The sequence below is a fragment of the Phacochoerus africanus genome, chromosome 3 (assembly GCF_016906955.1).
Source record: "Phacochoerus africanus isolate WHEZ1 chromosome 3, ROS_Pafr_v1, whole genome shotgun sequence".
In the NCBI taxonomy this organism is placed as follows: Eukaryota; Metazoa; Chordata; class Mammalia; order Artiodactyla; family Suidae; genus Phacochoerus; species Phacochoerus africanus.
Window position 1 is genome coordinate 184,399,571 of NC_062546.1, and position 12,654 is coordinate 184,412,224.

The window sequence follows — 12,654 nt, forward strand, 5'->3', positions numbered from 1 at the left end:
AGGGTTCCCTGAATCAGACCGTCCTACGTAATTCCCAGGTTTATCTCGGGCCCTCCCAAGCCTCTCTCCTCCAGCTTCAGCTCTCCACCTCTGGTATCTGAAGAGGGAAGTGGGGCCGGGGGGTGGGGTCTTCTCTGTGGTTGTCCTCAGCAGCCTGACCAGTTCCAGGGGAAAGGTGCAGCCAGGCAGGGCTACTCCGTCCTGTTCAGGGGCACCTGGCCAGTAGCTGAGCTGGGGAACCTGGAATGCTGCTTCTGGGGCCTCTGAATTTCTGCTGTTTCAGCCTCAAGGACAGAAAGGAGAGGGCAGGATCAGGGAGGGAAGTTTGGGAGGAAAGATGTAGAAGGGGCTGGAGATGGACTCCCATCCAGCTTGGTAGCAAATGCTTCAAATCATCCTTCCCCTGTGGATGATGCTGGGGCATCTGGAACGAGATTGAATCTGTGCTTGGTTTATTTATGGTAAAATCCAGGCTATCTGGAACCCCTGGGGAAATAGCCATTCTGGAGAAAAATTCTCTGGGTTTCAGAGGGCTTACTTATTTAAACACTTCAATGTTGTTTTTCTAATATTGACCATTTGGGATAGACTTCGAATCTATTTTTAAAAAGTACTGAATACTTGCCCTTTTAACTCTTCCCCTTTTGGGATGTTCGGGGTCAGCATTATTATCAACACACCTCTTGTCTGGGACCACACAACGTGAACTTTTTGAGGGGTCATCGATGGCAGTGGAGTTGTTTGCCAGGCACTGAACGTCCCCAGGGTTCTTCTGTTTGGTTTTTTAGTGTCCGCTTTCCTCCCTGCCATTTGATACTTCTTGCCACTGTCCACAGGCCTTCCTTCTTGCTCCTTTTAATTTTGTTGATTTTCTTCTGTGGTGGCCTTGGAAACCAGACATGCAGAAGCCAGGCCTACGGGAGCAGCGCTACTGCGAACTGTCAGCATTTGCCACATGCTGACTTGCCCTGTTTTGTGAGGGAAGCATCACAACTTTGCAACACATGGATGTGGTGACCGCTGTCCTGATGCTCAGAAGCTTCTGTTCCTCTGCTTCCTGCATCGTGGTTGGGTTTCATATGGCCGGAGTACCAGATCCCTGAGGCAGCTGTCATCATTTGCATCTCGTCATCATCAAAATAATCAACCACCAGTGTGACCTAGGGTTCCTGCATTCCATGGTCCACAATTTTTTATGGCCACACCTGTGACATACGGAAATTCCCAGACCAGGTGTTGAGTTGGAGTTGCAGCTGCGGTCTACACCACAGCCACAGCAACACTGGATCTGAGCCACGTCTGTGACCTATGCTGTAGCTTGTGGCAATGCTGGATCCTTTACCCCCACTGCTCAAGGCCAGGGATCGAACCAGCTTCCTCATGGACACTACGTTGGGCTCTTAACCTGCTGAGCTGCAACAGGAATTCCTCATGGTATATCATAATGGCTTTACCTATAACATACTCTCAGTGGTTCTGTGACATGGGAACTATCATCCAACAATTTATAGTTAAGAAAATAGAGGTCCAGAGAAGGGTATAAATGCAGCTGGGATAAAAAGTGGTGGAGCTGGGATTTAACCCCAGTACTCCCTCCCTGACCAGGGCTCACCCATCTGGAGATAAAGTGCCTGGTTCTAAAGGGATGCTCTAGTGGGTGCGAGCAGACCAGGCATCAGGCCCAGCAGGAAGAAGAGGATTGGGAGCAAACCTCTGGTGAACTCTTCCATTTGCAGGGCCCCTGATGCTGCCTGGTCCTCTGGTGCCTGTGCAGCATGCTCTGCGGATGTGGGTGCCAGCTCCCCAATGCATGAATGAGCATCCCGCCCCTCAGCTGGTGAGGCCGTGGACACTGCCGCTCACAGCCACCCAGAGGTGGTACCAGGGCACCCCTTTTACAGGCGAGGGCCATTCCTTTCCACTGTACAGCACTGCCCAGGTCAGCAACCTTTGGAGCCCACTGCACCGTGCCCAGATTCTGAAGGGACCCCTATATACTGGGTGCCTTACCCGAAATCCTTGTGTAGAAATATTTTAAAAGACATTAACATATGTTATCTGGGCTGTATGTTTTTTTAATTTTAATTTTGTTATTTTTTTGCTTTTTAAGGCTGCACTTGTGGCATGTGGCCGTTCCCAGGCTAGGGGTTGAATGGGAGCTGCAGCTGCCGGCCTACACCACAGCCATAGCAATGCTGGATCTGAGCTGCGTCTTCGACCTACACCACTGCTCACCTACACCACAGGTCAGGGCAACGCCGGATGATTTAACACATTGAGCAAGGCCAGGGATCAAACCCGCATCTTTGTGGATACTAGTTGGATTTGTTTCTCCTGAGCCACAGTGGGAATTCCTGGGCTGTATGTTTTTCAAGGTGCATTAAAGAGGAAAAGAAAATGCCCCAGGTTTGTTTGGAAACACCTGTGCCTCCTTGGACCCTGCAGGGGGCTGCTCCACATGGTGTGGCCTGAGGCCCTGTCTGTCCCGCAGTGTCTGTGGGGGAGGGGGGCTCTTTGCGTCCTGGCCCACTAGGGCTTGTGGGAAATTGTCTCACTGGTTACAACTCTTCTGTATTATTCACTTTGTTCCCTGGCTGAACATGCCTAAGCTTGCAAGAGACTGGGTAGTGGGGGCTACTCTTGGGGCCCCTCCACCCGAGCTGTGTGCCCAGTAGGAGCCATTCCTTGTTGCTCACTGGCTGGCAATTTAAGCAAGTCAAGGTGTTCTCATGGCTCAATGGATTAAGAACACAACCTAGTATCCATGAGGACGTGGGTTCGATCCCTGACCTCTCAGTGAGTTGAGGATCCAGCATTGCTGAAAGCTGGAGTGCAGGTTGCAGACGTGGCTCAGATCTGGCGTTGCTGTGGCGCGGGCTGGCAGCTGCAGCTCTGGTTCAACCCTTAGCCTGGGACTTTCTTATGCTGCAGGTTAGGCCATTAAAAAAGAAAAAAGAAAAAAAAGTCAGATGATTTCATGAATGGTTCTTGGTCAGACATCTGCATGAGGCCAGGTGCCATGCAATGAGATGGAACTAGAGTGTGGAGGAGGTGGTCGCGCCTGTTCTTGGGGCTCTCACTGTAATGGGGGGCGGGCAGCATGCAGACAAACGAAACAAATCAGGGTCCCTGGGTAGTGTCATAGCCATAGGAGCAAAATATCAGGGTGACAGGAGGAAGGGGCAGACGGGCCCAAAAAGAGTTACGGTGAAGGGTGCTGGACACCTGAGTTCTGCTGGCCACGAGGCTCTCCATCTCACCCCCACCGGACATGGCACGGCCTAGTGATCTCTATGGCCTGAGTTTTAAAAACTCAGCCGATCCATGCCCTTTCAGGCCATAAATGCTGAAGACTTTAAACAGGGGGTGTCACTGGTGGGTGAATCTGAGGGGTCCTTCTAGGGAAAAATGATGGGCCGAATCCTGTTCCCTGGGAGGGCCTTGCCCACGTGGTTGTCCTGCTCTGCCAGGGCTTCCCCCTCGGCCTCCTGGATGAGATGCAGAGCAGAGTAGGTGGCTGGGCATTTTTCTGGAGTCAGACCACGTTCAAATCTTGCCTTGTGGTCTTGGTCAAGAAATTGGCCTCCATGAGCCTCAGCTTCTCGGTCGGTAGAAGTTGGGGGAGGGTGCAAAGGGCGCCCCCCCCATTGCTGTGAAGTGGAAATTGGTGATCCACAGAAACTGCCTAGCGCCCCTGCTTAGATGTTTGTCATCCCCTTCCTCGTTATCCGGGGCCCAGACAACCTTGGGGGTCCATTTCTCTGGAAACTGGACCTGCAGCTCTTCCTTACTTGCTCTTTGCAGACAATGGCGACGATGCTGAGGGAGGCCTGGTTGAGAACCACGTGGATGGGAACGTGAACTTGTTGGGAGGTACAGGTGGTGCTGGCCGGAAGCCCCTCAAGTCGGGCATGAAAGAGCTGGCTGTGTTCCGGGAGAAAGTCACGGAGCAGCACCGGCAGATGGGCAAGGGTGGCAAGCATCACCTCGGCCTGGAGGAGCCCAAGAAGCTGCGGCCGCCGCCTGCCAGGGTCAGAGCAGGGGTCGGGTCTGACCGGAGGGGTGTCCCAGCATGTGGGGGGTGGAAGGGAGTGGGCACCCCAGTGAGGTCCGTGTCTTGTGTGGCCTGCAGGCAAAGCACTTTCCTTTCTGGCTCTGCCACTAACATTCGGTGACCTTCAGGCCCATCAGTACCTCTTATGGGGGCTTCAGCCTCTTTGGCTTTGAAATGGGCTGAGATTATGGGTTCTTGAAGTCCCTTCCTTCTAAAACCTTCACATTTCTCCTTGGCTTTGGGACACAGGCCAAAAACTGGGTGCTAGAGATGAAGGTGGATCCCCTGGAACTTGCTCACCCTTGTCATACGCCACCCTCACTCAGCTACTCCTTTTCCTCTTTCCAGCTCAGCACTGCTGTCTTGGTCTCCACCTTGGTTGGGGTTATGGAAGGAATGGCGATTGGACCACAGGGTTGGGTAGAGAAACTCTAGAGGCAGCCTCTTGAATTCGGGATTTGCAAGTCGATCCCACTTTGACCCCTGAAAGCCATTGACACAGATGGAGGGGAGGAGTGAAAACTCATATGCAGGCAGCTTTTTTTAGGCCGGGGTGGGACACAATGATAGGGTAGTGAGATTGTTGGGCTGGCTGTCAGAAGTCTTTGGATCCACTAGCTAGCAGTATGGCCTTGGGAAACTCCCTCTCATACCTGGGCTTCTTCCTGAGGCTGCACCCAGGGCCCTGGTTTCACGATCCAGTTCTCACTCTAAGCATCCTCTTGGCTCGCCTGTGCCCACAGACCCCCTGCCAGCAGGAGTTGGACCAGGTCCTGGAACGGATCTCCACCATGCGCCTTCCGGATGAGCGGGGCCCCCTGGAGCACCTGTACTCCTTGCACATCCCCAACTGTGACAAGCATGGCCTGTACAACCTCAAACAGGTGAGTGAGGCTCTCTGGCCGTGCCTTGCTCTCATCCTACCCCTGGAGGTCTCAGAGCTGAGCAGGAGACCTAGTCTTCATGAGCCAGGGGTGGGGATGTCCGCTGCCAGGCCAGGGAGAGTGAGGGTGGGGCTTGTTTCTTGGCTTCAGGCCCCTCAGAGGCTGACTCCACTTACCTGGCTACCTGGCGGCAGCGCTGGTGTCCAGGATGGGAGGGAGCCACCTGGAGAAGGGATGGGGGCCTTACACCAGGGCGTCTTGACTTCTATTGAGCATTAGAATCACCAGGAGGTGATTCCCAGGCCTCACCCCCAAAGACTGCCATTCAGGGAGTTCCCTTCGCGGCTCAGTGACTAGGATCCATGAGGATGCGGGCCCTGCTGGCCCGGCACAGTGGGTTAAGGATCCGGCATTGCCGTGAGCTGCGGTGTAGGCTGGCAGCTGTAGCTCCAGTTCAACCCCTAGCGTGGGAACTTCCATATGCCTGGGTGTGGCCCTGAAAAGACCAAAAAGAAAAGAAAAGAAAGAAAAAAAAAAAAAAAAGGTTGCCATTTGGAGTGGGGCCTGAGAATTTGCCTTCCTAACCAGCTCTTAGGGGATGCTGGTGGGCCATGAACTGCACTTGCAGAATCACTGATTTAAACCACTGACCAAGTAGCCGCTCTGGTTTTCAAGTATTTCAGGGAATGGAGAATCAAGGGTGGAGTGATACGACTTAAAATATGTCTAAGAAGGGTAGTAGAACAGCTTTGTCAGTACATTAGAGAAAATTAAGAAAGTGTAAGTAAAACACCCAGGAGCCCTTTTCTCACCCCTTTCCACTCTCTGTTCATATGTTCATACACCATCTTTCTTTCGTTCTCTCTTTTTTATTTTTTTGCTTTTAGGGCCACACCTGTGGCATATGGAGGTTCCCAGGCTAGGGGTCGAATCAGAACTGCAGCTGCCGGCCTGCACCACAGCCACAGCAGCACCAGATTCTTAACCCACGGAGCGAGGCCAGGGATCGAACCTGCGTCCTCATGGATGCTAGTTGGGTTCTTAACCCGCTGAGCCACAATGGGGACTCCTGTTCATATACCTTCTCGTGATCAATGATGGGTATATGCATATTTCCCTTTAGCATTATTACATTTTTTATGTAACCGTCTAGAGTTTGTAGTTGTGATTGTTAGTGGTTGTTTAATATTGGTCGGCTGCCCTCTTTCCTAGCCCACTGCTCCCTCCCTCCCACTCCGCTCGTGCCTTGTGTGGGGAGGGGAAGCCCACATGCATTTCACTGAAGACAGGTGAGAGCTGGGAGGGAGGAAGGGGGTAGTGGTGTGGGCGCCACCAGCCATTCTGTTTTCCAGCAGGGGTTCTGAGCCCAGCTGCACAGTGGGGTCTTCTAGGGAGCTTCAAATCATACGATGCCCTGGCCCTCCTCCCAGAGATCCAGATTTTGTGAGTCTGGGGGGCTTTCTGGGCACCGGATTTTCAAAGCTCCCCTGGTGATCCTAGGAGGCTGTCAAATCGACTGAAAGGGTAGATTGCAAAGCCAGGGGATGGGGTACAGGCTCTGCTGATCCCGCGGTGGGGGGATCTCACTTACCCACGTCCTACACGGCCCAGGCATCTTGCCCCTTGAAATATCAGTCTAACATTAAAAGCTATTGGTTCATGAGCCTGCCCTCTAAATGGCAGCCAGCTACTGCATTTGGAGCACAAAAGAAGAAATAGCCATCTCTTCTATAGAAAACTCGCCTGCACACTGAGCCTTGTGGAGAACTGCAGGGATTTGCAAGAGGAGCTGGGTTTTGGGGAAGAGCAGGGGCCTGGGAGGGGAGTGCCTGCATTGGCATCGCAGTGATGGCTCTTACTAGCTCTGTGATGTGGGACGAGTTACTGAACCCATCTGTGTTTCCTTCTGATGGTCTGTCAAGGGGTAAAGTAATGGTACCTAATTCACAAGGCGGTTGTGAGGATTAAATGAATACATACATCAGACAGGAACTGTAAGCAAGCCATGTGTAGATAGCTTACACCATGCCTGGCACATGGTAGGATGTGTGCTAGAGCTGATTTTTTAAAAAACATTTTTCTTTTCTTTTTCTTTTTAGGGCCGTACCTGTGGCATATGGAAGTTCCCAGGCTAGGGGTCGAATCAGAGCTGCAGCTGCCCCCCTGTGCCACAGCCACAGCCATGTAAGATCTGAGCTGCGTCTGTGACCTACACCACAGCTCACAGCCACACCGGATCCTGAACCCCCTGAGTGAGGCCAGGAATTGAACCTGCATCCTCATGGATACTCGTCAGGGTCTTAACCCATTGAGCCTCAGCAGGAACTCCAGTGCTAGCGACGATTTTACCATCACTTGGGTATTTTGCCTCACACTAGGGCTGACCTCCAGTACACTGGTCCCCCACTGGATGGGACCTCCCTGCAGGTGGGGGCTATGTCTTTCCACCTTGGGGCACCCCTAGCAGCCATGCCACTAACCAGAGCGTGGTCCTGGGCCCGCAGCACCAGCGTCTCGCTGGAGCTCCTTAGCCCTGCAGAACCACAAGCACACCCAGACCTGCCGAAGGGCATTTCAGTGCGGCCTCCTCCCCCTCCTCTTCTCTCTCCTCAGTGCAAGATGTCTCTGAATGGGCAGCGTGGGGAGTGCTGGTGCGTGAACCCCAACACCGGGAAGCTGATCCAGGGGGCCCCCACCATCCGTGGGGACCCCGAGTGTCATCTCTTCTACAACGAGCAGCAGGGGGCTCGTGGGGCACACACCCAGCGGATGCAGTAAACCACAGCCAGCCGGTGCCTGGCACCCCCCCCCACCCCCACCCCTCTTCAAACGCAGGCAGAGCGGGGAGAGTGCTTGCGTGGTGGGTGGGGGAGGATTTTCCAGGAGTTCTGACATGCGTATTTATATTTGGAAAGAGACCAGCACCGAGCTTGGCACCTGCCCCCCCTCCTTCCCCCCTCCCCAGCTGGAGATGCCCAGCTGGAGGTGCCCGCACCCTCCCTCCTGGAATCCCTGCTGGGGAGGGAGGGGGTGGCTGCAGTGGCGGAGCTGGGGTAGAGGTTTGGGAGAGGGGGAAAAAAGAAATTTTTATTTTTGAACCCCTGTGTCTCTTTTGCTTAAGATTAAAGGAAGGACAAATAAAGTGTGTGTCTTTTGGCTGAATCTTTTGGGGTCCCCCTGGGAAAGAGATCCCGAGGTTCAGGGCTCACCAGCCTCGTTTTCTTCAGCTTTCCCTGGACCCTGGGGGAAATGGGAGAGGCAAGAATGGGTTGTCCACTCAACAGGAATGAAATGGGTGGGGCAGGGGGAAGGGCTTATGGAAACGGCAGAGTAGTATTTCAATTCATGAATAGACTGGAATTTGCTTATCCATTCAACAACTGATAGGCACTTTTGATGTTTCCAGTTTGGGACTATTAAAAATAAATCCACAAAAAAAAAAAAAAAAAAGGAACAAAGGAACTCCAAGTCCTAAACCCAGGAGGAAACTTCTAGCACAACCCCAGGAATCTGGGGACTCCCAGCTAGGGCTCTGGCCAGTCCTGCCCCTGGGTGGGCCTTGGGGAAGCAGGGGTGGGGCTGGTATTTCTTCCTTTTTCAATTCCCGTGACACTGCTGCAAGAGGAAGGGAACCCAGAAACAGTGAAATTGGGGTCCTCTGGCCCCTGAAACCATGGAGTGCTCCCTCTCCAGGTGTGTGGGAGGAGACCTTCACTCAGCCCCCCAGAAAAGGGAGTGGGGCTGTTGGGGGCCAGTGTATTCACAACAGTGTGACCTCTGAGAATCCAGGCCTGCTTGCTAAGGGGCCCGAGGAGCTGTCCAAGACTCGGGAGCGCAGAAGTGGGTCCTATGTCTGAAGCCAAATCCTGTGTGAGAGCTCTGCTGCTTGGTTCTGTTGGCCCCTCCAGTCCTGGCAAATTCCAGGGGGCTCCCCCCTTGGCAGGGGACCATGAGGGAAGGAGCGCTCAGCGCCTGCAGGCCCACGGTCCACACATCACACCCTTGTCTATGCAGCCTGATCCTTCCCGTTCTGGAGGAGGGGACCAGAGGCAGCTTTGCTTGGTTCACCTCCCTCCTGATCTTCCATCTAGCAACTCAGGAGAGGCAGAGGGACACCTGGGGGGACCATCCCAGGGGTGGGATGAGCTTCATTCCCTCCTTGGAGAAGAAAAACAGGTCCCCTAAAGCAGACAGATCCCCCCCTTCCCCGCCCCCAGCCAGAGCAGCTAGGCTGCACCATCACCTGGTGTCTGGCCACCCCTGAAGCACTTTATTCAGTTAATCGTTGTGAACCCACAAATGAGGCACTAGTATTAGCTCTATTTCATGGATGAGGAAAAGACCCCCCAAAGTGCCCTGACCTCCACCACTCAGGGCTGGGACCCCAAACTCCAGAGCCTTGATGCTGCTCAACCCTGAGTCATACTGCCCTCTGTGGGCAAAAGCTGGAGGATGCTCAGAGAGAGCCTGGAGGGCTTTGGGCACTGGCTGGATCTGTGCCCTGTGGGTCAGCAGTCCCTTTGTGGATTTCCTTTCGTCCACTGATGGGTGCTCCCGCCACTGTCCCCTCAGCTGTAGCTGGCAGCCGATGGCTGCTGTCCTGGGTGGGGCAGCCATGCTGGCTCTTCCAGCAAAGGCAGCGATTTTTCAACCTGGCTGACATTTAAATCAACTGGGGCACTGAAAGAAATACTCCTGCTGCTGCCCCACCATCAGAAATTCTGACCTGGGAGTTCCTGTCGTGGCTCAGCGGTTAATGAACCCGATTAGTATGCATGAGGATTCAGGTTCGATCCCTGGCCTCGCTCAGTAGGTTAAGGATCCGGCATTGCCGTGAGCTGTAGTGTAGGCTACAGATGCGGCTCGGATCCTGTGTTGCTGTGGCTGTGGTGTAGGTCAGCAGCTGTAGCTCTGATTCAGCACCTAGACTGGGAACTTCTGTATGCCGCAGGTGCGGCCCTAAAAAAGACCAAAAAAAAAAAAAAATAGAGAGAGAGAGAGAGAGGGAAAGAAAAAGAAATTCTGACCTGAGTGGTCTGGAGCAGAGCACAGGCAAGTCGTTCTATGTATGTACGTATTTATTTAGGTTCCAACGCAGAGCCAGGGAGGAGGCAAGGAGCATGCTGGACACCTGGGTTTGAATCCTATCCCACCAACTTATGATTCCACTGCCCTGGAGTTATGTTACCTTCTCTGAGCTTCAGTTTTCCTCATCTGTTAAATGGGATGGTTTCAGCCTCAGTAGGGTTGATATTTGCTATGACCCAGCTGATAACAGGGTGGTATCAATGTGAGACAATGGATGTGAATGTGCTTTGACAACTATAGGAATGTATAAAGTGAATGTTTATCATGGGGCCATTGCTGGGATCAGCCTATGCCAGCCCCCACGCCCCAAAGTTGCCAACACACATGGGTCCTTTCTGTATTATATTTCCAGAGTACTCTTGAGGATGCCTCAATCTCCCTGCCATTTCCATTGTTACCATGTTACCTCCTTGTACTCTAAACCCAAGGATTTTGCAAATATGTGAGCAGTCCTTCGGCTGTGGCTCCAAGAGACAGGAACCACACTGACCGACGCGTAGTATGACCTAGAAACTTTTTCTGAGGTCAATTGCTAATTGCACTTATATGGGAAGATGGTCGGGCAGGATCTCTACAATGTCAAGCCAATAGTTTACCTTCTGGAACTCACTTCCTCTTAAAATGTTAGAGGGACAGTTGACAAACACTGGTGCTATACTGCCACCGTGTGGTAGCACAGGAAACTGCAAGAGTCATTTGTTTAAGTGGTGGTCCCAAGAGTCCGGAATGAGTCAATTACGGATGTTTGTTGAATTTTAGAACCACAGGACCGATCCTAGACTGCCTGTTTTTACTCCCTCTGAATCTGGAGAATCACCATTGTAGTGACTGCATCTTTCAGATGTGTGTGGAATACTAGCTACATAAGACGGGGTGGTTGAAAGCAAGCGCTTGGAAGTAAGGCAGTCTTGGAAGAGAATTCGGACTCTACTACTTACAACTTATGTGACTTTGGACACTTTTCTAACTCTGAACCTTATTCGTTTCATCTTTAAATATTGAGATGTTTTCTCTCCCCAAGAATGGCTTTGAGACTAGAAAACCATTTCTGTCATATAATAAATGCTCCCTGCATGCAATGAGTACTGTGTCCTAGGCTCAGTGTTAGGACATGGAGATGAAAAAGATGAAAAAGCCCTGTCCTGAAAGGGCTGATATTCTAGTGGAGGGAACCAGGCACTTGATGACCGTGGGTGTGGTGGAGGTGTGCCCAACACAATTAGGAGGGACATCTGTGTTTCAGAGGGGTGCAAAGGCAGAGTTGTGAGGAGGGAGTAGGAATTTGGGGGAAAGGAGTGGTATGTGTGTGAGTGTGTGCATGTGCATGTGGCGGCGCTCAGGCAGAGGAACCAGCGTGAGCTACACAGTGAACAGGGAGAGCTTCCCATGCTTGAGGCTACCTGTGGTGTGGGAGATGCAGGTGGAAGGGCCCACCAGGAAGGACCTTGGTGTCTTGCTGAAAGATTTCAACTTTGGACCCAAAGCTCTCAAGAGTCAAGGAAGGGATTTAGGCAGAGGGTGGGCAGGACTGAGTGTGATTTTGAAAGTGAACTCTGACTGTGATGTCTCACTTGGAGGACATGGGAGGGGGTAGAACATCCCAGCAGGAGGAAATGGCAGTGATCCAGGTGAGAAGTGAGCATGGCCTGAACCAGGTAAGGAAGATGGAGAGAAGGGACATAAGGGAGAGCTGTCAATGAGGTGGCTGGTTCCTGTCATTGGGGACTTATTAGATGTTGGGGTACAGAAGGGTCTGGTGTGGGCAGCTGGGCAGATGACGCTGCCATTCTCTGAGACAGCAAACAGTGGAGGGAGGTGGGGGAGGAAAAGGAGAGGGGGTGTGAAGGGGGGTCGTTTAGGAGGGAAGATGATGAGTTCAAATCCTGTTCTTGGATTTGAACTTGTGGTTTGGGATAGAAGATAGAACAAGACAGGCAAAGTACCTGAGTTTAGTCTGGACAGGTTGAACTTGAGTTGCTGGGGCGGGGGGTGGGAGTGGTGGGGTGGACTTTGGATAGAGGAGATATCCTTGACTCTCCCTCATCCTCATCCAGACATCTATCCCATGAACAAGTTCCATGGGCTCTAAATACAAGATACTTTCCTATCCATCCCTCTTTCTCCCTCTCCTCTGTTGGCTACACAGCAGGAGAGGGGGGCGGGGGATGGAGGAGATGGAGGAGCATCGGGAGGGGAGAGCGAAGGAAGGGGGCCGCCTCTGGGAAGCAGAGGAAGACTGACTGGGGGATGGGTGCGGGGGAGAACATGGCAATAGCTTTGTGTCTGACTCTGGAGGGATGGCGATGAGAAGATGCACGTTCTCCTAGGCGGGTCTTGGCTTTCTCTGCAAGAAGACGGTGTGAGGAGAAGCACAACAGGGTGTTGTAGACAAGAGGGGAATGAAGAGCTTCCCCAGGTGGGATTTGAAATTGGGAACTCTGTGGTGGTGTCAGTCCGCACGATGAGGGGACTTTCTCCAGCAGGGCTCAGGGGCCCATGCAGGAGTGACAAGGGGAGGTCTATTCCGGGCCAAGGGGCTTCAGGCCAGGCGAGACCCAGACAAGCAGAAGGAGCTGTGGGCTCTGGGCTCCCCAGGGAAGGAAGTGGAGCCAGGGAGGGGAGACGAGT

The 12,654-nt window shown here is 52.8% G+C and overlaps 1 protein-coding gene across 1 annotated transcript in view; it reads left to right on the forward strand.

Annotated features, from left to right (window-relative positions):
* Positions 1–8,080, forward strand: part of IGFBP2 (insulin like growth factor binding protein 2) — a 28,693-nt gene extending 20,613 nt beyond the window's left edge. The window contains exons 2-4 of the mRNA XM_047773455.1: positions 3,805–4,031; positions 4,798–4,938; positions 7,552–8,080. Coding sequence (XP_047629411.1) covers positions 3,805–4,031; positions 4,798–4,938; positions 7,552–7,716 — 533 coding nt within the window. The 3' untranslated portion in view covers positions 7,717–8,080. The remainder of the gene's footprint in view (positions 1–3,804; positions 4,032–4,797; positions 4,939–7,551) is intronic.
* Positions 8,081–12,654: the final 4,574 nt, after the last annotated feature.